This window comes from Carcharhinus amblyrhynchos, chromosome 27 (genome assembly GCF_965287045.1).
Source record: "Carcharhinus amblyrhynchos chromosome 27, sCarAmb.v2.hapA, whole genome shotgun sequence".
In the NCBI taxonomy this organism is placed as follows: Eukaryota; Metazoa; Chordata; class Chondrichthyes; order Carcharhiniformes; family Carcharhinidae; genus Carcharhinus; species Carcharhinus amblyrhynchos.
In genome coordinates this window covers 2,315,465-2,340,694 of record NC_137350.1, presented here as the reverse complement: position 1 = coordinate 2,340,694, position 25,230 = coordinate 2,315,465, and the positions used below count along the sequence as shown (strand labels likewise).

Genomic DNA, 25,230 nt, shown 5'->3' with positions numbered 1-25,230 from the left:
GAAAAATAAAGGAAAATCATGGCTACAATTTCAGAAACTTTTCCACAACCAATATTTCACTATTTCTGGTGGTCATGTGTATTGCATTGAAGGTAATAGAATCATAGAAGAATCATAGAAACCTTACAGTGCAGAAAGAGGCCATTTTGCCCATCGAGTCTGCATCAACCACAATCCCACCCAGGCCCCAGCCCCATATCTCTACATATTTACCTGCTAATCTTTCCAACCTACGCATCTCAGGACTCGAAGAAGCAATTTTTAGCATGGCCAATCAACCTAACCCGCACATCTTTGGACTGTAGAAGGAAACTGGAGCACGCGGAGAAAACCCATGCAGACATGAGGAGAATGTGTAAACTCCACACAGATAGTGACTCAAGCCAGGAATTGAACCCAGGTCTCTGGAGCTGTGAAGCAGCAGTGCTAACCACTGTGCTACCGTGCTGCCCACAAATGTAATGTTAGAATTTTTATTTTGTTCGCTGATTGCCAACCAATATTCCCAAAAGAAACAAGACATAGCCAAGTGTATTGGTTCATGAAAATAAGATTAATTGTGAAAACAGCAAATGCAAAAAATGCTTACTGGCTGGTCAGTGACAAGAAAAGACTGTTTCATGTTCCTGGTGAGGTGAACATTTTTACATAAAAGATTAAAACTTTTTTTTTGCTTTTCCAGATACTGACTGACTGGTTTGTAGTTCCCATTTTTAAAACATTTCAGATATCCAGCTGATCTTTCCTTTTTTGTCTTTGAAGTTGACTCTCAGCTTTTGACATAACCTGTTCTATAGCTAGAAAATAGACTGTAAATGTACAAGTAATGAGTCAGAAGATACCTAGGTTGGAAGGGCACATCACTAATCTTCAGTTTCATGCTAGATATATTGTGCAATGAGTATCATGTATTCAGAGATTCTGTGCAGTCAAATGATTTGCAAGGTTGGTTGGAAATTAATCTTTTGGGTTCTGTCAACTTGAGTCAATAATTGAGAGAAAAATAACACCTGCAGGTTGATTGTTATTCAATGAAGTCTGCATCTGATCTTGTCATTCTTTTAAAGTTTATGGCTACGAGCATGTTGTAGGCTAAGAGTGGACATACCACGTTCAGTGGGGCAGCCAAAAGACTATATACTGCATTAGTTAGTAGCAGAAGTCAGAGTTTGGGGATTCAAGGTCACTCCGGGCCTGGAACACAAGAATCTAGGCTGATAAACCAATGTAGTATTAACGAAGTGCTTTTCTGTCTAAGGTACTGTCTTTCAGATGAGACATTAAACTAAAGCCTGTGCCAGCCTCTCAGTTAGGCTTAAAGATCCCAAGGCACTATTTTGAAGAAGAGCCCTAGTGTCCTGGCAAATAATTATCCCTAGATCATCATCACTGAATCAGATTTTCTGGTCATTATTACAATGCTTTTCACTGTATACTAATACATGTGACAATAATAAATCAAATTCAGAATTGTTGCTGATGGAAGTTTGCGCAAAGTGGCTACCATCTGGAAATGAGATCTCTGGTGGTTATGAAAGATGCTGTATTTATGAAAACCTTTCTTTAAGAACATAAGAAATAGGAGCAGGAGTAGGCCATCTAGCCCCTCGAGCCTGCCCTGCCATTCAATAAGATCATGACTGATCTGATAGTGGTTCAGTTCCACTTACCCACCTGCTCCCCATAACCCTTAATTCCCTTATTGATCAGAAATCTATCTACCTGTGACTTAAACACATTTAACGAGGTAGCCTCCACTGCTTCAATGGGCAGAGAATTCCAAAGATTTACTACCCTCTGAGAAAAGAAGTTCATCCTCAACTCTGCTCTAAATTGACTCCCCCTTATTTTGAGGCTGTGTCCTCTAGTTCTTGTTTCCTTTCTAAGTGGAAATAATCTCTCTGCCTCTACCGTGTCTAGCCCCTTCATTATCTTATATGTCTCTATAAGATCTCCCCTCAGCCTTCTAAACTCCAATGAGTACAGGCCCAATCTACTCAATCTCTCGCCATAAGCTAACCCCCTCATCTCAGGTATCAACCTGGTGAACCTTCTGTGCACTCTCTCCAAGGCCCATATATCCTTTCGCAAACAAGGGGACCAAAATTGCACACAGTACTCTAGTTGCGGCCTCACCCGTACCTTGTACAATTGCAGCAAGACCTCCCTACTTTTATACTCCATCCCCCTCGTGATAAAGGCCAACATTCCATTTGCCTTCTTGATCACCTGCTTTTTGCGATTCATGCACAAGGACCCCCAGCCCCCTCCTCCAGATGTCTATGTATATGGTAAACAGTTGAGGCCCTAGCACCAATCCCTGCGGCACGCCACTAGCCACCAACTGCCAACCAGAAAAGCACCCATTTATTCCAACTCTCTGCTTCCTGTTAGATAGCCAATCCTCAATCCACTTTAACACTTTACCCCCAACTCTGTGTACCTTAATCTTTTGCAGCAACCTTTTGTGAAGCACCTTATCGAACGCCTTTTGGAAATCTAAAAACACCACATCCACCGGTTCCCCTCTGTTAACCAACCCGTTACATCTTCATAAAAAGCCAGTAAATTCGTCAAACACAACATTCTCTTCGTGAATCCATGCCGTGTCTGCTTGATTGAACCATCCTTTTCCAGGTGTCCTGCTATTTCTTCTTTAATGATGGATTCCAGCATTTTCCCATCAACGGACATTAAGCTAACTAGCCTGTAGTTACCCACCGTTCGTCTACCTCCTTTTTTAAACATTGGCGTCACATCAGCTGTTTTCCAATAAACTGGCACCTCCCCAGAGTCCAGTGAATTTTAATAAATTACAACTAACGCATCTGCTATTACTTCTGCCATTTCTTTTAGTACCCTGGGGTGCATTCCATCCGGGCCTGGGGACTTGTCTACCTTTAGTCCCATTAGTCTACCAAGCACTACTTCTTTAGTAATAGTAATCATTTTAAGGTCCTCACCCCCTACAGTCCCACAAATGTCAATTTTTGGTTAACTATTTGTGTCCTCTACCGTGAAGACCGACACAAAAAGCTTGTTTAAGGCCTCAGCCATTTCCTCGTTTCCCATTATTAAATCCCCCTTCTCATCTTCTAAGAGTCCAACATTTACTTTAGCCATTCTTTTCCTTTTTATATATTTGTAAAAACTTTTACTATCAGTTTTTATATTTTGTGCTAGTTTAGTTTCATAATCTATCTTTCCTTTATCGCTTTCTTAGTAGTTCTTTATTGTTTTTTTTAAAGCTTTCCCAATCTTCTAATTCCCCACTATTTTTGGCCACTCTGTACGCATTGGTTTTTAATTTAATACTCCTTTATTTCTTTCATTATCCACGGCTGGTTATCCCTTTTCTTACATTCCTTCTTTATCACCAGAATATATTTTTGCTGAGTACTGAGAAAAATCTCCTTAAAAATCGTCCACTGTTCCTCAGCTGTCCTACCAACCAGCCTGTGCTCCCAGTCTATATTAGCCAATCCCGCCCTCATCCAATCGTATCCCCTCTGTTCAAGCAGAGGATACTGGTTTGGGACTCTACTTTCTCACCCTCCATCTGTATTAGAAATTCAACTGTATTGTGATCATTCATTCCAAGAAGATCCCTCACAAGTAGATCTTTAATTTTACCTGTCTCATTACACAGGACCAGATCCAAGATAACTCGCTCCCTCGTAGGTTCTGTAGCATACTGTTTGAGGAAACTATCCCGACAGCATTCTAAGAACTCTTCCTCAAGTCCACCGCATCCGACTTGAGTCAACCAATCAAAATGCAGGTTAAAATCCCCCATGATTATTACTGTTCGATTTTTGCATGCATCCATTATTTGCTTGTTTATAGCCCGCCCCACCTTGAAGTTATTATTTGGGGGCCTATAGACCACACCCACCAGTTAATTTCCCCCCTTACTATTCCTTATCTCCACCCACATCGATTCCACGTTTTGCTCCTTTGAGGCTATATCGTCTGTCACTGCTGCCCTGATGTTATCCTTAATTAACAGAGCCACCCTGCCTCCTTTTCCTCCCCCTCTATGCTTCCAAAATGTCTGATACCTCTGGATATTCAGTTCCCAGACCCAGTCACCCTGCAACCACATTTCTGTAATGGCCACTAGATCACAACCATTTATACTGATTTGTACCATCAACTCATTCTCTTTGTTTTGAATGCTACGTGCATTCAGGTAAAAGTGTCTTTATGCTAGCCTTTATCTGGACCTGATTTGTTAGTGCATTCTTGGGATTGCACGCTGTGTTCCTACCTGTCGCAAACTGGTTATCCTTCCCCAGACCATTTCCCTGCACTGCGTTGACCACCTTCATTCTTGTGCTTGTCACATTTTTTACTCTGCCTGAGGTTCCTGCCACCTTCTATACTCTCTGTTCTATTACATGGTCTGGAAACGTTATTAACCTCTCCTGAGCCCTCAACTCCTTTAACTAGTTGAATGTCCTCATCATTAACTTTTTGTTAAATCACACTGTTGGATTTCTTTGCTTCAAATAAGTAACAGTGTGATTGTCTTCCCTTGTACCCCATGAATGAAGCCAATTATACCGTGATGATTGTTGATCTAATTCTTGTGCGAACTGCTAAGAGGTAGATGAGAACAGTACATGTTGAGTGAAAGGTTACTACTGTGACTGAAAGGGTAGAGAAGAACAATGAATCTTGTGCATTTCCCATGTCAGTATCAGAAATTCACCATGTAGAAAAGTGACCAGATCTACGCTCTATAGTGTACTACAACTGGCATCAATTTTCCCATCCTTTGTGATTTTCAATATATTGGCCACCTTACATTTCACACCTTGCATACATTGCTGCCTGTGGAGTTAACAGGTGGTGAAGTTTCAGGAGCAGTAATTAACAGTGATTATATAGTTACTAGCAATGTTATAGACTTTGCAATAGTACACATAGCATTGGTTCAAAACAAATGATCATGAGCAAGTCTAGGGAATAGTAATGAACAAAGCAGCTACCTATTGTGCTATGTCCCACAGCTGCAGAAAATTAGAGTCTCATCAGTCTCAGGCTGGATTTTTCAAAATTCCCAATTTGGCAAACCCACTGTGGTGTAAAGGGCCCCCTTGCACCCTGTTACACTCTGGAGAATTAGGAGTGGGATCAAGTTGAGTCCAGTGCTGCCAGAAACAGGTCAATAGGGTGGGCAAGTACAGAGGCACGCTGGTTAGAATATCTACCTTAATTCTCTGAGACTTGACCTAAGTTGTTTTAAAAGCAATTGGACCTTCAAGCCCTCATCCCTCATACCCTATGCCCCCTCATGCCAATTCATGTCTACCTCATGTAGAGGTTAAAAAAAATTCAACAATCTAAGTGAGCTCTCACCCGTACAGGTTGATACTTTAAAAAAAACTCATTCAAAGATTTTAAATCTCAAGTGTTCAATCTGTTATAGCAACAAAGTTCTATTCTATAACCACATCAAAGATACCTAATCCTTTAACAGCCTCTTAAAGTGCCAATCAAAATGTGAACCTTCCATCACCTCCCCTGTTTGCTGAGATTAAGTGCTTTTGTAGCTTTTGAAACTCAGGCAAACATTTATGATATCCTCAGCTACAATAGCAGCCTTGGGAAATGATGAAAAAACAACTATTGAACTTGCATGAACAGCTGGTAATGTTTTTTCTAACCTATACCGGATAGTCTGTCAATAAGAATAGTCCAGCAAGAGTACTTTTACTCTTAACTGACAGCAGCAGATGGTTTTCCCATGCTTAAGGGGCTGAAGACTTAAACCCCGATCGTAACACTAAACAGAGCTTATCCACATTTATGTCTGCTCCATAAATTCATAACTCCAACATTGTGAGTTAAGGTTATTGGAACAACGAAAATGGAGTCTGAACTAATTAATTTTTCTGCCCATATTTTTAAAGGTCTCTGGAGCCAGCCGAACTCCACAAAAATCTGCCCCTAAACATTAACAACTTCATCCAAGCCTCATGCACTTTGTTATTTTCTGCCCTATTTTAAGACATTGAGAGGTGAAGTTGTAAACACTAGATTAGGGATTATTTAAATCTTACAACTAAATCAGAATGTATCCCACCTCTGATAATGTGCTACCAGAAATATTTAGATCACATGATGTAAATTACACTGGGTCTTGTGGCACAGTGGATGGCATCGCTGCCTCTGAGTCAGAAGCTCCAAGTTCAGGTCCTGTTCCAATACTTGACAGCCATGGAAAATGCATCTTAATGTTGCCAAACAGATTGATTATCAATCTGTAAACCCTTTAATATGCCTGATGGAAGTCTTTGCTGTGCACTGCCAATTGGCTTATAAGAACATAAGAAATAGGAGCAGGAGTAGGCTATCTAGTAGGAGTAGGCTATCTAGTAGGAGTAGGCCTGCCCCGCCATTCAATAAGATCATGGCTGATCTGAAGTGGATCAGTTCCACTTTCTCGCTTTCTCCCCATAACCCTTAATTCCCTTGTCTATCAGAAACCTTATTTTGTGGTACATGCATGTGGGTTAACTTAAAGGGACCAACTTGTACACAACCTGTGCAGCTTAGCAGGAAGGATAAAGTCAAAGAACAAAGAATAGTACAGCACAGGGACAGACCCTTCAGCTCTCCGAACTTAGGCCAACCATGATGCCTGTCTAAACTAAAACTTTATGCACTCACTGAGCCCGTATCCTTCCATTCCCATCCTATTCATGTATTCATCTAGATGCCCCTTAAATGCTACTATCGTACCTGCTCTCACCACCTCCCCAGGCAGCGCGTCACAGACATCTGCTACCGTCTGTGTAAAAACACGTCTCGCACATCTCCTCTAAACTTTACCCCATGCACCTTAAATCTATGTCCCCTAGTACTTGTCTTTTCTACCCTAGGAAAGAGCATCTGACTATCCAATCTGTCTATGCCATTCAACCTTGTAAACCTCTATCAGGTCACCGCCTCAAGTTCCGTCATTTCAGTGAAAATATACCAAATTTGTCCAACCTCTCCTCATAGGTAATACCCTCCAGACCTGCAGCTTCCTCTCTGTACTCTTCAAATCCTTCTGATTGTGTGGCGACCAAAATTGTACACAATATTCCAAATGAACTCAGGTTCCGTACAGCTGCAGTATGACCTGCCAGTTTTTATACTCAGTGTCCCGACAGACGAAGGCAAGCATGCTGTATGTTTTCTTGACTACCTTATCCGCCTGCGTTGCCACTTTGTGATCGTTGGACGTGTATGTCCAGATCCCTCTGCTTATCAATACTCCTAAGGGTTCTACCATTTACTGTGTAATTGGACCTTCCAAAATGCATTATCTCTCATTTGTCTGGACTAAACTCCATCTGCCATTTCTCCGCCCAAGTCTCCAACCACGGGCGGCACGGTAGCACAGTGGTTAGCGCTGCTACTTCACAGCTCCAGGGTCCTGGGTTCGATTCTCGGCTCGGGTCACTGTCTGTGGAGTTTGCACATTCTCTTTGTGTCTGCGTGGATTTCCTCCGGGTACGTAGAACATAGAACATTACAGCGCAGAACAGGCCCTTCAGCCCACGATGTTGCGCCGACCAGTTAAAAAGCAATGACCCTCTAACCTAAACCAAACCCTTTCCATCCATAAACCTATCCACGGATCTCTTAAGCGCCCCCAAACTAGGCGCATTTACAACTGCAGCAGGCAGGGCATTCCAATCCCTCACCACCCTCTGGGTAAAGAACCTACCCCTGACATCCGTCCTATAACTACCACCCCTTAATTTAAAGCTATGCCCTCTCGTGCTAGCTTTCTCCATCCGAGGAAAAAGGCTATCACTGTCCACCCTATCCAAACCTCTAATCATCTTATATGTTTCAATAAGGTCCCCTCGTAGCTGCCTTCTTTCTAACGAAAACAACCTCAAATCCCTCAGTCTCTCCTCATGGGACCTCCCCTCCATACCAGGCAACATCCTGGTAAACCTCCTCTGCACCCTCTCCAAAGCTTCCTCATCCTTCCTATAATGTGGGGACCAGAACTGCACACAATACTCCAAGTGCGGCCGCACCAGAGTTTTGTACAGTTGCAACATGACGCTGCGGCTCCTAAATTCAATCCCCCTACCAATAAATGCCAAGACACCGTATGCCTCCCTAACAACCCTATCTACTTGATTCCCAACTTTCAGGGATCTATGTACACATACACCTAGATCCTTCTGTTCATCCACACTATTCAGAGTCCTACCGTTAGCCCTATACTCTACACATCTGTTATTCCTGCCAAAGTGAATCACCTCACACTTTTCTGCATTAAACTCCATCCGCCACCTCTCGGCCCAGCTCTGCAATCTGTCCAAGTCTCCCTGTAAACTAAGACACCCTTCCTCACTATCTACCACACCTCCGACTTTGGTGTCATCAGCAAATTTACTAATCTACCCAACTATACCCTCATCCAGATCATTTATAAAAATTACAAACAGCAGTGGCCCCAAAACAGATCCCTGAGGCGCACCACTCGTAACTGAACTCCATGGCGAATACTTACCATCAACCACCACCCTCTGTCTCCTATCCGCCAGCCAATTCCTGATCCAATTTCCTAAATCACCCTCAATCCCATACATCTGCATTTTCTGCAGAAGCCTTCCATGGTGAACCTTATCAAAAGCCTTACTAAAGTCCATATATACCACGTCAACTGTCTTACCCCCATCCACCTCTTTGGTCACTTTCTCAAAAAACTCAATAAGGTTAGTAAGGCACGACCTACCCTCCACAAAACCATGCTGACTATCTCCAGTCAATTCATTACTCTCCAAATAACTATAAATCCTATCCTTAATAATTTCCGGTACTCCGGTTTCCTCCCTTAGTCCAAAGATGTGCGGGTTAGATTGATTGGCCTTGCTAAGAAATTGCCCCTTAATGTCCAGGGTAGTGGCGGTTAGAGGGATTAGTGGGGATAGGGCCTGGGTGGGATTGTGTTCGGTGCAGACTCGATGGGCGGAAGGGCCTCTTTCTGCACTGTAGGGTTCTATGATTCTATACCTTGCTTTATTCTGTGATAATCCTCTTCACTATTCGCACCTCCACAAATTTTTGTGTCATCTGTGAACTTACTGATCATTTATGTATACTATGAAAAACAAAGCTCACAGAACTGATCCCTGTAGAACACCCCAAGTCATAGCCTTCCATTCAGAAAAGCACTCCTCTGCTGCTATCCTCTGTTGTCCATGCCTGACCCAGTTCTGAATCCATGTTGCCAGCTTCTTTTTGATCCCATGTGATCACCTTTCACAACAACCTATCATGAGGTACCCTGTCAAAAATTTTGCTGAAGTCCATATATACGACATCCACCGTCCTTCCCTCATCTATCATCTTTGTCACTTCCTCCTTCACAAAACCATGCTGTCTATCACTAATAAGTCCATTTGTTTCCAAATGTCAACAAATTCCTCCAATTTTTCCATGCCTCTGCCACACTTCTTTTCAGTCACCTATCCAAATATCTCCTTTTGTGGTTTGGTGTCAATTTTTGTTTGATAATGTCCCTGTGAAGCAACTTGAGATGTTCCACTACTTCAGAAGCATTTTCTAAATGCCAAGCTGTTACTATGTACGCGAGATATACAAAAGTAGCGTCATTAACCTGCTTTTCTAAAGAATGTTTTTTTTTCCTGCTGCACTGTAAAGGGCTATCTATGTAATCACAGGACACATGGTAGCTATTAGTTTACTCCATGCAGTTACAGTTTTTACATCACAGCAAAAATGTACAGCTGCTGTCTCACCATCAAGGTCATCAGTGTTGCCAGGCATTATTGTGCTTTGGCTCCTATCATTGCTTCTTGTGGGAGACCATCTAATGGTTTGATGAAAGACATCCCCTCCAGCCACTGTAGTTAGCAATCCTCTCGATGCTATTCGTTATGTGGTTGGCATTTCTTCCTCTCATCTCCAGCTGCCTTAAGAATCTCCACATTAGTGCAGCTGGTGCTACACATCATGCATCGCATTATTCCTCCCAGGTCTGTACTTTGCTATTAATGGTGTATATTGTTTCATCTCCCTTTTATATACCCTTTCTAAACTGGTGTAACACACAACTATTAATTCCATCTGTTCTTAGAGTTTGCCCTCTTTGACTATTTATATTTGACTATCACAGTCAGAACATTTTGTTTCCAAATATCAGTTTCAAATCTTTGGTGTCAATGAGCAATCCACCTTCCTGATTCCTATCACTGCCCTGCCTTTCCTTCAGAATTACTCTTATCTTGTCACATTTGGCTGTACCCTACAGGATCACCCTATTTAGCCCTTTAAATATCCATGTACATTGTTGTCCCTGCTGTTGCCTTTCTGCCCTTTCACTTGGTTGGAAATACAACACAATGGAAACAGATTTGTTGATTGGTTGTTGATGACAACAGTCCTTTTTTTTAGTTTGAATTCATCTTTTTTGAGCATGTACTTAAGTGTGTAGATGAGGTTAATGCGGTTGATGTAGTTTACATGGATTTCAGCAAAGCCTTCTACAAAGTTCCACATTGGATACTTATTAAGAAGGCAAATGCACATGGAGTACAGGGTGATTGATGAGGTGGATTCATAATTGGCTTAGCGATAGGAGAGGGTGGTGATAGACAGCTGCTTTTAGTGACTGGAGGCCGGTGACCAGTGGCAGACCACAGAGATCCGTGCTGGGCCCTATTGTTCGTCATTTATTTAGATGACTATGTGGGGGTTGGCCGGGTGGTTAACAGTGAGGTTAAGTGTTTTGGGTTATAGGAAGATATAGACGAGATGGTCAGATGGAATTTAACCCTGAAACGTGTGATGTGACAGAACTCATAGTATACTAGTGCAGGAGGTAAAGTCGCATGGGATCAAAGCTGGTAAGGTGGATACAAAACTGGTTCGGTCAAAGGATGATGTGGGTATGCCGGCGTTGGACTGGTGTAAACACAGTAAAAAGTCTGCATATGCTCTGTCTGAGGCCAGAACTCTCCATTCACCTGACGAAGAGGGAAACCTCGAAAGCTTGTGAGTCTATTATCAAATAAATTGTTTGGACTAAAACCTGGTGTTGTCAGACTTTTTACTCAGTCAAAGAAGACAGAGAGTGGTAGTTTCTGAATGGAGAGCTGTGACAAGTTGTGTTTCTCAGGGATCAGTGCTGGGATCTTTGCTGTTGTAATTTATATAAATGATTTGGAGGAAAATGTAACTGTAAGTAAGTAAGTTTGCGGATGACACACAGGTTGGTGGATTTGTGGATAGTGATGAGGACCATCAGAGAATACAACAAGATATAGATCAGTTGGAGACTTGGGCAGAAAGATGGCAGATGGAGTTTAATCCGAACAAATGTGAGGTAATGGATTTTGGAAGATCTAATACAGATAGGAAATACACAGTAAATGGCAGAACCCTTAGGAGTATTGATAGGTAAAGGGATCTCAGTGTGCACGTACATAGGTCACTCACTGAAGGTGGAGAAGGTAGTCAAGAAGGCATATGGCATGCTTGCTTTCATCGGCCGGGGTATTGAGTTTAAAAATTAGCAAGTCATGTTGCAGTTTTATAGAACTTTAGTTCGGCCGCACTTGGAATATAGTGTTCAATTCGGGTTGCCATACTGCCAGAAGGATATGGAGGCTTTGGAGAGGGTACAGAAAAGATTTACCAGGATGTTTCCTCATATGGAAGGCATTAGCTATGAGGAGAGGTTGGTTTGTTCTCACTGGAGTGACAGAGGTTGAGGGGAGATTATGAAACATATGGACAGAATGGATAGTCAGAAGCTTTTTTCCAGGGTGGAAGAGTCAATTACTGGGAGGCGTAGGTTTAAGGTGCGAGGGGCAAGGTTTAAAGAGATGTACGAGGCAGATTTTTTACACAGAGAGTGGAGGGTGCCTGCAACTCGTTGCCAGGGGAGGTAGTGGAAGCGGATACGGTAATGACTTTTAAGGGGCATCTTGACAAGTACATGAATGAGATGGGAATAGAGGGATATGGTCCCCAGAAGGGTGGGGGGTTTTAGTTAAGTCGGGCAGCATGGTCGGTGCAGGCTTGAAGGGCCTGTTCTTGTGCTGTAATTTTCTTTGTTCTTTGTCTAACACTGGGAAGTTCCAAAGAACAAAGGGATCTTGACGTGTTTGTCCATAGATTGCTGAAGATGAAAAGGCAGGTTAATAGGGTGGTGAAAAAGTCATATGGCAATCTCGCCTTTATCAATCGGGGTATAGATTACAAAATCAGAGAGGCCGTTATGGAGTTACATAGAACTTTGGTGAGGCCACAGCTGGAGTACTGTGTGCAGTTCTGATCACCACATTATAGGAAGGATGTGAACGCACTGGAGGGGGTGCAGAGGAGATTCACCAGGATGTTGCCTGGGATGGAACATTTAAGTTATAAAGAGAGGTTTGAATGGCTTGGGTTGTTTTCTCTGGAGCAGAGAAGACTGAGGGGGTGATCTGATTGAAATGCTCAACGTTATGAGGGGCATGGATAGGGTGGATAGGGAGCAGCTTCTCCCCTTAGTTAAAGGGTCAGTTACAAGGGGACACAAGTTAAGAGTGAGGGGTAGGAGGTGTCTGGGGGATTTGATGAAAAACTTTTTTATCCAGAGGGTGGTGACGGTCTGAAATGCACTGCTAGGGAGGGTGGTGGAGTCGGGATGCCTTACATCCTTTAAAAAGTACCTGGATGAGTACTTGGCACACCATAATATTCAAGGCAATGAGCAAGTATTGGCAAGTGGGATGAGGTGGGCAGGTCAGGGCCTTTTACGTGTCGGTGCAGACTTGATGGGCTGTATTATTGTGTGATTCTTTCAGTGGGGAAATTCAGTTTATGGCTGAAGTGTTTCTGGATATTTACAGCCACTACCTCAAATGCACCGTCACCCTTTTCTCCTTCTGAAGATCCAATTCACAGATCACAATAGTCATCACATCAAACCAAACTGGAAACAGCACATAGTGTACTTTCTGGGAAGCAGATCTTGTCCCTAAGCTGTTCTTTTACCTCCAAACAGAGCTTGAATCTACTTTCATCTTCTTCTGTGGATAGGTTTCATGCTGTTATCTTCAGATTTTTCACAGAGTGCTCAGACATTATTTAGCTAAAACATTTATTGGAATATGTCATTGTGGATCGCATCAGTAGTTATGAACAATGTGACATAGATGTGGATGGAGCTCATTTTTGGTGGAGGTGGGAAAGTTGGGACAGCGCGGTGGCACAGTGGTTAGCACTGCTGCCTCACTGCATCAGGATCTGAGTTCAATTCCTGTCTGCACAGAGTCTGCATGCTCTATTCTTGTGTCTACATGGGTTTAGTGTTCAGTTTCTTCCCACAGTCCAAAGATTTGAGGGTTGGGTTGTTTGGCCTTGCTAGAATTGCCCCTTAGTGTTAGGGGGATGAGAACATAAGAACATAAGAAATAGGAGCAGGAGTAGGCCATCTAGCCCTTCGAGCCTGCCCCGCCATTCAATAAGATCATGGCTGATCTGTTGTGGCTCAGTTCCACTTTCCCGCCCTCTCCCCATAACCCTTAATCCCCTCTCTTATCAAGAACCCATCAACCCGCTTCTTAAAAATATTTAGCGAGGCAGCCTCCACCACTTCAACGGGCAGAGAATTCCAGAGATTCACCACCCTTTGAGTGAAGATATGAGCTGAGTCGATATGTGGGTTACAGGGATAGGGCCAGAGTGGGATTGCTGTTGGTGAAGGCTCAGTGGGCTAAATGGCCTCCTTCTGTACAGTAAGAAGTCTCACAACACCAGGTTAAAGTCTACCAGATTTATTTGATAGTACAAGCTTTCACTCCTTCAGGTGAGTGAGGAGTTGTATTCACAAACAGGGTATATACAGATACAAACTCAGTTTACTAGATAATGGTTGGAATGTGAGTCTTTACAGGTAATCAGATCTTAAAGATACAGACAATGTGAGGGAAGAGAGGGCCAAGCACAGGTTAAAGAGGTGCGCATTGTCTCCAGACACGACAGTTAGTGAGATTTTACAAGCCCAGGCAAGTCGTGGGGGGGTTACAGATAGTGAGACATGAACCCAAGATCCTGGTTGAGGCTATCCTCGTGTGTAGTACTTGGCTATCAATTTCTGCGTTGTCGTGTGTTGTGAAGGCTGACTTGGAGAACGTTTACCCGAAGATCAGAGGCTGAATACTCGTGACTGCTGAAGTGTTCCCTGACTGGAAGGGAACACTCCTGCCTGGTGATTGTCGAGTGGTATTCATTCTTTTGGTGTCGCAGCGTCTACTTGGTCTCCCCAGTGTACCATGCCTCGGGACATCCTTTCCTGCAGCGTATCAGGTAGATAACATTGGCCAAGTCGCTAGAGTATGTACCGTGTACCTGGTGGATGGTGTTCTCATGTGAGATGATGGCATCTGTGTCGATGATCTGGCACATCTTGCAGAAGTTGCTATGGCAGGGTTGCCAAGACTTGTCTGGGCTTGCAAACTCTCTCAAACTGTGCTGACTGGAGACAGTACACACCTCTTTAGCCTGTGCTTGGCCCTCTCTCCACTCACATTGTCTGTATCTTTAAGATTTGATTACCTGTAAAGATTCGCATTCCAACTATTATCTTGTAAATTGAGTTTGCGTCTGTGTATACCCTTGTTTGTGAACACAACTCCTCACTCACCTGAAGGAGGAGCGAGATTCTGAAAACTTGTGCTGCCAAATAACTTGTTGGACTTTAACCTGGTGCTGTGAGATTTCTTACTGTGCTTATCCCAGTCCAATGTTGGTATCGCCACATCATCGCCCTGTACGGCAGCAATCCTATAAACTCCTGAAAGCTTGGCACAAATCAGGAGTGTGATGGAATTCTCTCCCTTTGCCTGATGCATGCAGCTCCAACAATCCTCAAGAAGCTTGAAACCATTCAGGACAAAGCAGCACCTTCAAAAGTCTTGAAGCACCTCAAGGAACAAGGGCAGCAGATACAAAGGAACACTGTCATGTCCAAGTTTGCCTCCACATCATCCTGCCTTGAAACTACATTGCTGTCCCTTTTCTGTCACTGGGTCAAAATCTTGGAACACCCTTCCAAACAGCTCAGTGGGTGTGCCTACACCAGATACCTGCAGCACTTCAAGAAGGCCGTTCACCACATTCTCATGGGCAATTAGAGATAAGCATAAATGCTTTCCCCACCAGTAATTCCCACACCCCGTGAAAGAATCTAGATTGTTTCCTCACAGCTGGAGAGTCTAGAACAATATGGAATCACTCACATTGGACTGGGGAAGAAATTATTCACTCTGGAAACTCAAGACTAAAGAACCAAGAACAAAAACAGACCAGGAAACAGGCCCTTCGGCCCAACGAGCCCACGCCACCATCATAACACCACCAGTCCCCCCCTCCACCCATGACCCTTAACTAATGTTTTATGGTCATCCACATTGAGGGAAACTAATTTAGGGACAATTTATTACTGCCAGTCAGCCTAATAGCACATTTTTGGGGTGTGGGAGGAAACCGGAGCACCGGGAAAAAAACCACGCAAGCACGGGGAGAATGTGCAAACTCCCACAGACACCGGCCCAAATCCATGTGTCTGTACAGCAATCAGTGATAGTCACTGAGCTGTCGTCTTGCCCAGTATCTTGTCCAGTTTAAGCACACACTAACGACATGAAGCACTAGGCCAATCTCGAACAACCAAGAGCAGCCCAAGTACGACCCATCGCATGTATGCCCTTCATTGAACACAAGGCGGACCGACTTAAAACCTGTGAATGAAAAAGAGAAAAAAAAACATTATTGTACCATATCCATTTACCTTACCAGGGACGTCCCAATGCTAATGACCCTTATTAAAACGATCTCCTATATCCACCCATCTCCAACCCACTCATGTGCCTGTCTAAGTTACTCTGAAACAACTCTAGCGTGTTTGCCTCCACCACCTTACTTGGCAGAGCATTCCATGCCTCCACTACCCCCTGTGTGAAAAACCTCCCTCTAATATCTGTGTTATACCTCTCCCCCCTCACCTTAAGCCCATGGCTTTTGTGCTTTTTCTGACTAAGACTGATAGATTTTTGGAAACATGAATCAAAAATCAAGCTTGAATGGAGTTGAGGTAAAAGTTCAGCTATGATCTTAATTGAATGGTGTAATAGCCGCAATAGACCATCTAGCTAACTCCTGCTGCTGGTGCTCACGTTCTTATAATTCTTTTGTGTCATGCTTTTCCTTGCTTAATGTTGGCAAGTGTGAGGTGGTCCACTTTGGTAGGAAGAATGGTAGGAAGGACTATTACTTACGGGGCGAAAAACTGCAGCAGGCGACGGTGCAGAGGGACCTCGGGGTCCTTGTGCATGAGTCGCAAAAACCCAGCTTGCAGGTGCAGCAGGTGGTCAGGAAGGCGAATGGGATGCTGGCCTTCATAGCGAGGGGGATTGAATATAAAAGTAGGGAGGTCTTGCTGCAGCTGTATAGGGCATTGGTGAGGCCGCAGCTGGAGTACTGTGTGCAGTTTTGGGCGCCGCACCTGCGCAAAGATATTTTGGCCTTGGAGGGAGTGCAGAGGAGGTTTCCTTGGCTGATACCGGAGTTGAGGGGGTTGAGCTATGAGGAGAGGCTGAATAAACTGGGCTTGTACTCGTTAGAGTTTAGAAGAATGAGGGGAGATCTCATTGAGACGTATAAGATGATGAATGGGATGGATAGGATAGAGGTGGAGAGACTCTTCCCGCTCAAAAAAGACAGTAGGACTAGGGGGCACAGCCTCAAGATAAAGGGGCGTTTAGAACGGCGTTGAGGAGGAACTTCTTCACTCAAAGGGTGGTGAATCTCTGGAATTCTCTGCCCGTTGAAGTGGTGGAGGCTGCCTCGCTAAATATTTTTAAGACGCGGGTTGATGGGTTTTTGATAAGAGAGGGGATTAAGGGTTATGGGGAGAGGGCAGGAAAGCGGAACTGAGCAGCGACAGATCAGCCATGATCTTATTGAATGGCGGGGCAGGCTCGAAGGGCTAGATGGCCTACTCCTGCTCCTATTTCTTATGTTCTTATGTTCTTATGTTAAAAGCAATTGGCAACCTACTTACATTGAATGTGCGGTTCTGCTTCCTTGTACTCAAACCAATATTTTATTCAGCTGCTTGAAGCAATGCTACATGTCAAACAGATTTATAAAGCACAGCACTTGGATGTTCCTTCAGCTCCTTGCACTTAGACACTTTGTACAAGAAACTACAATTTCATCAGAAAGGAAATGAGCTGATACTGAGGTAAAAATAGGGACCATTTTGTCTGGGATGTGGGAATAAGCATGGGAAATCTTTCTACGAGAGTGACTGATCGCTGCTGATGGTATCAGGTGTAGAATCCAAAATGAAACAGGATGCTGACATTATAGATACTTCACTGACTAATGTACAACACAACATCATTTGAGCTATATGTGCTTCCCTATCTGTGCTGAATTTGCTGATTTCATCCAAAGTGGGGATAGGGATACTATAACTGGCCACCATTCTGGATGTCAGTTATTCAGTAAGGTCAGCTCAAGGGCAGATGAGCCCAGGGACTATGCATATTTAAAATCCTTGTAAAACTGACTCTTGTGAAGCAAACTCTTGTATCTTCTACCCTATTACAGGTCTACTTTTGCTTTTATCCTGTGTATTTACCATTTATATAGATGATCTGGAGGAAGGAACCGAGTGTATGGTGTCGAAATTTGCTGATGACACCAAGATTGGTGGAACGGCAAATTGCGTGGAGGGTGTGGAGAGTCTGCAGAAGGATCTAGATAGGCTGGGCGAATGGGCCAGGAACTGGCAAATGGAATTTAATGTTGGCAAGTGCGAGGTGGTCCACTTTGGTAGGAATAATGGTAGGAAGGATTATTACTTACGTGGAGAAAAACTGCAGCAGGCGACGGTGCAGAGGGACCTTGGGGTCCTTGTGCATGAGTCGCAAAAACCCAGCTTGCAGGTGCAGCAGGTGGTCAGGAAGGCGAATGGGATGCTGGCCTTCAGTGGCGAGGGGGATTGAATATAAAAGTAGGGAGGTCTTGCTGCGGCTGTATAGGGCATCGGTGAGGCCGCAGCCGGAGTACTGTGTGCAGTTTTGGGCGCCGTACTTACGCAAGGATATTTTGGCCTTGGAGGGAGTGCAGAGGAGGTTTACTAGGCTGATGCCAGAGTTGAGGGGGTTGAGCTATGAGGAGAGGCTGAATAAACTTAAGGGTTAAGGGGGGGGTAGTTATAGGACGGATGTCAAGGGTAAGTTCTTTACCCAGAGGGTGGTGAGGGATTGGAATGCCCTGCCTGCTGCAGTTGTAAATGCGCCTAGTTTGGGGGCGTGTAAGAGATCCGTGGATAGGTTTATGGATGAAAAGGGATTGGTTTAGGTTAGAGGGTCATTGTTTTTTAACTGGTCGGCGCAACATCGTGGGCCAAAGGGCCTGTTCTGCGCTGTAATGTTCTATGTTCTATGTTAAACTAGGCTTGTACTCGTTAGAGTTCAGAAGAATGAGGGGAGATCTCATTGAGACACATAAGATGATGAATGGGATGGATAGGATAGAGGTGGAGAGACTCTTCCCGCTCAGAAAGGACAGTAGGACTAGGGGGCACAGCCTCAAGATAAAGGGGGGGTGGTTTAGAACGGAGTTGAGGAGGAACTTCTTCACTCAAAGGGTGGTGAATCTCTGGAATTTTCTGCCCGTTGAAGTGGTGGAGGCTGCCTCGCTAAATATTTTTAAGATGCGGGTTGATGGGTTTTTGATAAGCGAGGGGATTAAGGGTTATGGGGAGAGGGCAGGAAAGTGGAACTGAGCCACAACAGATCAGCCATGATCTTATTGAATGGCGGGGCAGGCTCAAAGGGCTAGATGGCCTACTCCTGCTCCTATTTCTTATGTTCTTATTACATTTCTAAATTCTCAATGTTTCTATGAAAGGCCATTGGCCTGAAACGTTCACTGTTTCTCTCTCCATAGGTGTTGACTGATCACCTGATTATTTCCAACATTTTCTGTTTTCATTCATTTGCAGCAGAATTTCCAGTCTCTGACCTGCTCTTGTCGCTAGTCAATGGTAGTCCTCAGGGTGTTCATAAAGGGGGATTCATAAGAACACAGAGCTTAGGAACAGGAGGAGGCCATTTGGCCTATCAAACCAGCCCTGCAATTCAATTAGATCATGGCTGATCTGTTTGTGATCTTAACTCAACTTCAGCAATGTTAATGCCATTGAATGTCAAAAGGAGACAGTTAGATTCTGTCTTGTTAGAGATGGTGATTGCCTGGCACTTCTGTGGTACTAATCTTACTTGCCATTTATCAGCCCCAACCTGAATGTTGTCCAGGTCTTGCTGCATATGAAAGCAGACTGCTTTCAAATGCAGCTCAGTGGAGTTGCAAATGGTGCTGAACATAGCGCAATAATCTGCGAATATCCCTACTTCTGACCTTATGATGGAGGAAGGTCATTGATGAAGCAACTGAAGATGGTTGGGCTTTGGACACTCCCCAAGGAACTCCTGCAGTGATACCCCAAAGCTGACATGACTGATTTAAATGACCACAACCATCTTCCTTTCTTCTAAGTATTAGTCCAACCATCTTAGAATTTTCCTGTTTCCCATTGTCTGTGGTTTACCTTTGGCTCCTTGATGCTTGATCAAATGCTGCTTTGATGTCAAGGGAAGTCACTGTCACCTCAAATCTTGAGTTCAGCTCTTCTGTCTGTGTTTGGACCAAGACTGTTTGTATCAGGAGTTGTGTGGCCCTGGAACTCAACTGAGCATGTTATTGCTGAGTGAGTGCCACATGATTGCATTGTCAATGACCCCTTCCATCACTTTATTGATGATTGAGACTGATGGGTGGTAGCTGGTAGGATTGGATCTGTCCTGCAATTTGTCAACACAGCATAACCGAGCAGATACCGGTGTACTGGAACAGCCTGGCTAGCATTAGAGCTCACGTCTTCAGCGATATTACCAGAATATTGTCAGGCTCTGAAACCTTTGCAGTGTCCTGTATCTTCAGCTGTTTTTTGATACCACATGGAGTAAATCAAATTGGCTGAAAACTACCATCTGTGATACAGGGGATGTCTGGAGGAGGCAGAGATGGATCATTCACTCGACACTTCTGGCTGAAGTTGGTTATGAACGCTTCAACCTTCTCTTTTGCAGTGATGTGCTGGACTCTCCCATCATGAGGTTATTTATGGAGCTTCCTGTCAGTTTTTTTAATTGTTCACCACCATTCCTGACTCTGTGTGGCAGAACTGCAGAGTTGGGATCATTTAGCTCTGTCTGGTGGCATGGTAGTACAGTGGTTAGCACTGCTGCTTCACAGCTCCAGGGATCTGGATTCGATTCCCAGCTTGGGCCACTGTCTGTGTGGAGTTTGCACATTCTCCTCCTGTCTGCGTGGGTTTCCTCCAGGTGCTCAGGTTTCCTTCCACAGTCCAAAGATGTGTGGGTTTTTGACTGGCCATGCTAAAAATTGCCCTTAGTGTAGGTCAGAGGGATTAGTGGGTAAAATATATAGGGGATACAGAGGAAGGGCCTGGGTGGGATTGTGGTTGATGCAGACTTGATGGGGCAAATGCCTCTTCCTGTACTGTTGGGTTTCTGTGATTTCTATGATGATTTCTATTGCATGCTGCCTCCACTGTTTGGTATATGGTGGTCCTGTGTTGTAGCTTCACTAGATTGACACCTCATTTTTATGTATGCTTAGTGTTGCCTTTCACATGATCTCTTGCACTCTTTATTTAACCACAGTTGAACCCTCTGGCTTATTGGTAATGGTAGAATGGAGGTATATGCCAGGCCATGATGTAGTTTGGGAGACAAATATTAGCCAGGATAGAAAGCCCTTTCTTTAAATAATGTCATGTGATATTTTACCATATGACCTTAACGTCGCTTCTGATGGTGCCAACTACAAAGAATTAACTTTGGTGCTCATATCTGATGATTGTCTTAAGTGTTGTAAATCATATTAAGCAGATAATAATGATAAAAGCCAAGCAAATAGAAACTCCAAAGAAACATTTTCTCTGCCAGAATATTTGATGTGTGTTTTTTTTACATTTTATGCTGAGTCTGAGGTGATTTTTTTTTAGCAGGAGCTCTAATTACAGATGGGCAGAGATATGGGTTGGATTTTTACCTTCCTGCTGAGTGTTGCATCATCAGCTAAACACTCAAAGTCAGACAATAGATTGATCTTCCAGGTGCTTGTAGGTAAGAATAATAGATTTTATGATAGCCACAAGAAATTAAACATCTGAAAATACAGTGCTTCATCTTAGCTGGAATAGTAGTTGGTGAGTCAGCTAGGCAGAGGAAGAAACAGTAGTTGCTTTCTGCTCATGATTATTGTCCAGGGTTTGGAAGTATGCACAGAGTTATTGAGTGAAGACACTTTGCTTTCAGCTACGTTCATGGATTGCTTCACTCAACTCTTCATAGTTACCCATGAAAAATACCACTAGAATAAGATAAAGGCCATCTGCAACAGAAGGGAAGAAAACGCATTTAATTTTCTATTTTAAGATGTGCTTCTTTAGTATGTAAATAGTTGTTGCTTGGTAAGATCTGGGTTCAATATTGCACTGACTAACATTTGTAGATGCGTAACTTTCAGATGACTTACTCAGCTACACTGCATCTTGTTTCAAAGCTCAGTGAGAGAAATCGATTGAATTGAATCACATCACACCATATATATTTATATATAGAATCAGAATTTTACAGCATGCAAGCTGATCATTTGGCTCAACGTACTGTGCCAGATCTTTGAAATAATTATCTTCTTGGTACCATTTCCCTGCCTTCTTCCCATTACTCCTGATTTTTGTTTCAAATATTTATCCACTTTCCTTTTCAGCACCATTGCAGATTCATTTTAAACCTTGTTTCAGGTGGTTCATCACGTCCACGGAACTCTGTTCCATGTTGGTGACTAGTGGAGTGCCACAGGGATCAGTGCTGGGGCCTCAGCTATTTACCATTTATATAGATGATCTGGAGGAGGGGGCTGAGTGTAGGGTAACGAAATTTGCTAATGACACAAAGATGAGTGGAAAAGCAAATTGCGTGGAGGGTGTGGAAAGTCTGCAGAGGGATCTGGATAGGCTGAGCGAGTGGGCGAGGACCTGGCAGATGGAGTACAATGTTAGCAAGTGTGAGGTTATCCACTTTGGCAGAAATAATAGTAGGAGGGATTACTATTTAAAGGGCGAAAAGCTGCAGCATGCTCTGGTGCAGAGGGACCTGGGGGTCCTTACGCATGAGTAGCAAAAACCCAGTCTGCAGGTGCAGCAGGTGATCAAGAAGGTGAATGGAATGCTGGCCTTTATAGCGAGGGGGATAGAATATAAAAGCAGGGAGGTCTTGCTGCAACTGTACAGGGTACTGGTGAGGCCGCAGCTGGAGTACTGTGTGCAGTTTTGGTTGCTGCACTTGCGCAAGGATATTTTGGCCTTGGAGGGAGTGCAGAGGAGGTTCGCTAGGCTGATACCAGAGATGAGGGGGTTGGACTATGAAGAGAGACCAAATAGACTGGGTCTGTACTCGTTGGAGTTTAGAAGGCTGCGGGGGGCTCTTATAGAGATGTATAAAATAATGAAAGGGATGGATAGGGTAGAGGTAGAGAGATTCTTCCCACTCAGAAAGGATAGCAGGACTGGAGGGCACAGCCTCAAGATAAGGGGGGGTCAGTTTGGAACGGAGTTGAGGAGGAACTTCTTCACTCAAAGGGTGGTGAATCTCTGGAATTCTCTGCCCGTTGAAGTTGTGGAGGCTACCTCGCTAAAGATACTTAAGTCACGGGTAGATAGGTTTTTGACAGACAAGGGAATTAAGGGTTATGGGGAGAAAGCGGGTAAGTGGAACTGATCCACTTCAGATCAGCCATGATCTTATTGAATGGCGGGGCAGGCTCGAAGGGCCAAATGGCCTACTCCTGCTCCTATTTCTTATGTCCTTATGTTCACGAAAAGAAATGTCTAACCTTTCTTTTAGTGTTGATCTTAGTTAGACTCTGTAGTGACCATATCACTGAAATAATTCCTCCTATTTACCTTATTAAAGCTGTCAGTTAACAATTAAAAACTGTTCCCTTCCTAATATCCATTCTCTATCATGGTACTTGGGAACGCTAGCATTGTGGCTGTAACCCAGTAACCCAGAGGCTTGGATTTATGCTGCCAAGATATGAGTCAAATTCCATCTTGTCAATTGAGGTATTTAAATACAGTTAATTTAATAAACCTTGGATTTAAAAAAAGCTGCTCAGAAAATTGCCAAATTCTTGTAAAACCCACATGGTTTACTAATGTTCATCAGGAAAGGAAATCTAACACTCTTACCTGGTCAGTTCTTCAAGCGATTAGAGACCCGCAGCAATGTGGTTGACTCTTAACTACCCTCTGAAATAGCATAGCAAGCCACTCAGTTGGTTACTGAAAACTACAAAAGAAATAATACTGGAATGGCTACCGGCATTGACTTAATTGTGACCTGGTTGTGATTTCAGCTCAACTTCACGATGGTAATGCCATTAAATGTCAAAGGGCAATGTTTGGATTCTCTCTTGACGGAGATGGTGATCACATTGGAAGTGACAAAGGCATGCCCAGTGCAGTCAATCCTGCAAAACTCTGTTCACTAACATTGAGGGTCTCGTGCCAGAATTGGGTGCGCTGACTCTTGAACAAGCAATGTCTGACAGTTACACTCACCAAATCATGCCTTCCAGCAAAGTCACACACTCCTCCATCATCACCATAGTGCATAACCTGCCCTACTGCAGGACTGACCCACCAGAGATAGCAGTGCAATGGTGTATAAGTGGGACCGAGTGGCCCTGGGAATTCTCAACATTACCCTTTCACTCCATGAAGTGTCATAGTACATTGCCAAATCTAGGCAAAACAAAACCTACTGTTGGTTATTTAAAATGTGTCTGGATTTGCACACCCCCTCCTGTGTGCGCATGTTTGCATGTGTGTGTCTGAGCAATCATTTCAAAATGAAATCATGCATCAAACCATTGAAAAGTTTTACTGTTTGCAAAGCTAAAAAGTTAGCTTACTTTTTAAAAAATGCAGCATATGTTAAAGCAAGCGTTTCCATCATCTTCAATGAAGAAACAACTTCTAAATGTCAGCAGTATTTTCATTTTCAAACCACTTTGTGTATATAATCAAAAGCCATAGTAAATAGCAAGTAAAAAATTTAATTTATAGTGAGCTTTCATAAGAAATCTAAAAGAAAATCCTCTAAAGCTGTACTTGTGCAGTTTTACGATGCTGTGAAGCTTTCAATTAACTTACAGTCTGCATTCCTAAATGTGTTCTATATCTCTTGAGTTTTGACAACTGTTAAATAACAAATATCAAAATGTCTCTGGACAGCAAATTATTATTGGAAAAAGTTTTTATTTTTCTCTGCCCATAAAAGAGCTTTTTCTGAAAAAAAGGAGTTCAGTCTCACTTGATCTGCTTCTGAGCAAACCTGGAATAAATTGTAGTTTCCCCAGAAAGGAGCCCACAACCTGCAGAGCTGTTTGGTTTGCCCAGAGTCACATTCTCAGCTGCTGCTCTATTTTTGGGTGTGAGTGAGTGATTTGGAGGGGGGGGGGCTCTCAATCAAACATTTCCGATGCAATTCCAAGCATCTTTTAGCCTAGCATGGCTTGAATATTTTTTATCTTCAGAAAAAAACTGTGTTTCAAGTTGGCTTTTGATTTGTTCAATTTTTAACTGTAGCCTATGCTCAGGACATTATTTTTTTCCCAGCTACAAGTTCTGCCCATCTGGAGGACCTCGCTTATCTGGATGAACAGCGACACACACCATTGCGGACATCTCTGAGAATGCCACGGCAGCATGTGGCAGGAGGTCGCACCCCACAGGACCTACGAGGTAAGCAGCAGGACATATTATGCTATGATGCATGGCCTTTTGTTAATCAGGCTCTTTTCTCTGTTTGACAGTCTCTATGCTATACAGAATCTACTATTGTCTGCATTGCTGCACATAAGTGGTTGGGAAGTGCTGTGTACAGCTTTTTATTGCCATTTTTATTCTGACAGAATAACTTGAAATGTCAGCACTTCAAAGCAAGTGCATTTGTGACCTGACCCTTGCAGGAGGATGTTGATATTTGAAAGTACCCACTTTGAATACCTGATTTTATTTTTGAAGAA

General features: G+C 43.4%; 1 protein-coding gene across 4 annotated transcripts in view; it reads left to right on the top strand.

Moving 5' to 3' along the window:
• LOC145359270 (protein TANC2-like) overlaps positions 1–25,230 on the top strand; it is a 1,038,666-nt gene that overhangs the window by 800,111 nt on the left and 213,325 nt on the right. For all 4 annotated transcript variants that reach the window (XM_080213802.1, XM_080213801.1, XM_080213799.1 and 1 more), the window contains one exon: positions 24,821–24,946. In XM_080213802.1, the coding sequence (XP_080069928.1) occupies positions 24,821–24,946 (126 nt within the window). The remainder of the gene's footprint in view (positions 1–24,820; positions 24,947–25,230) is intronic.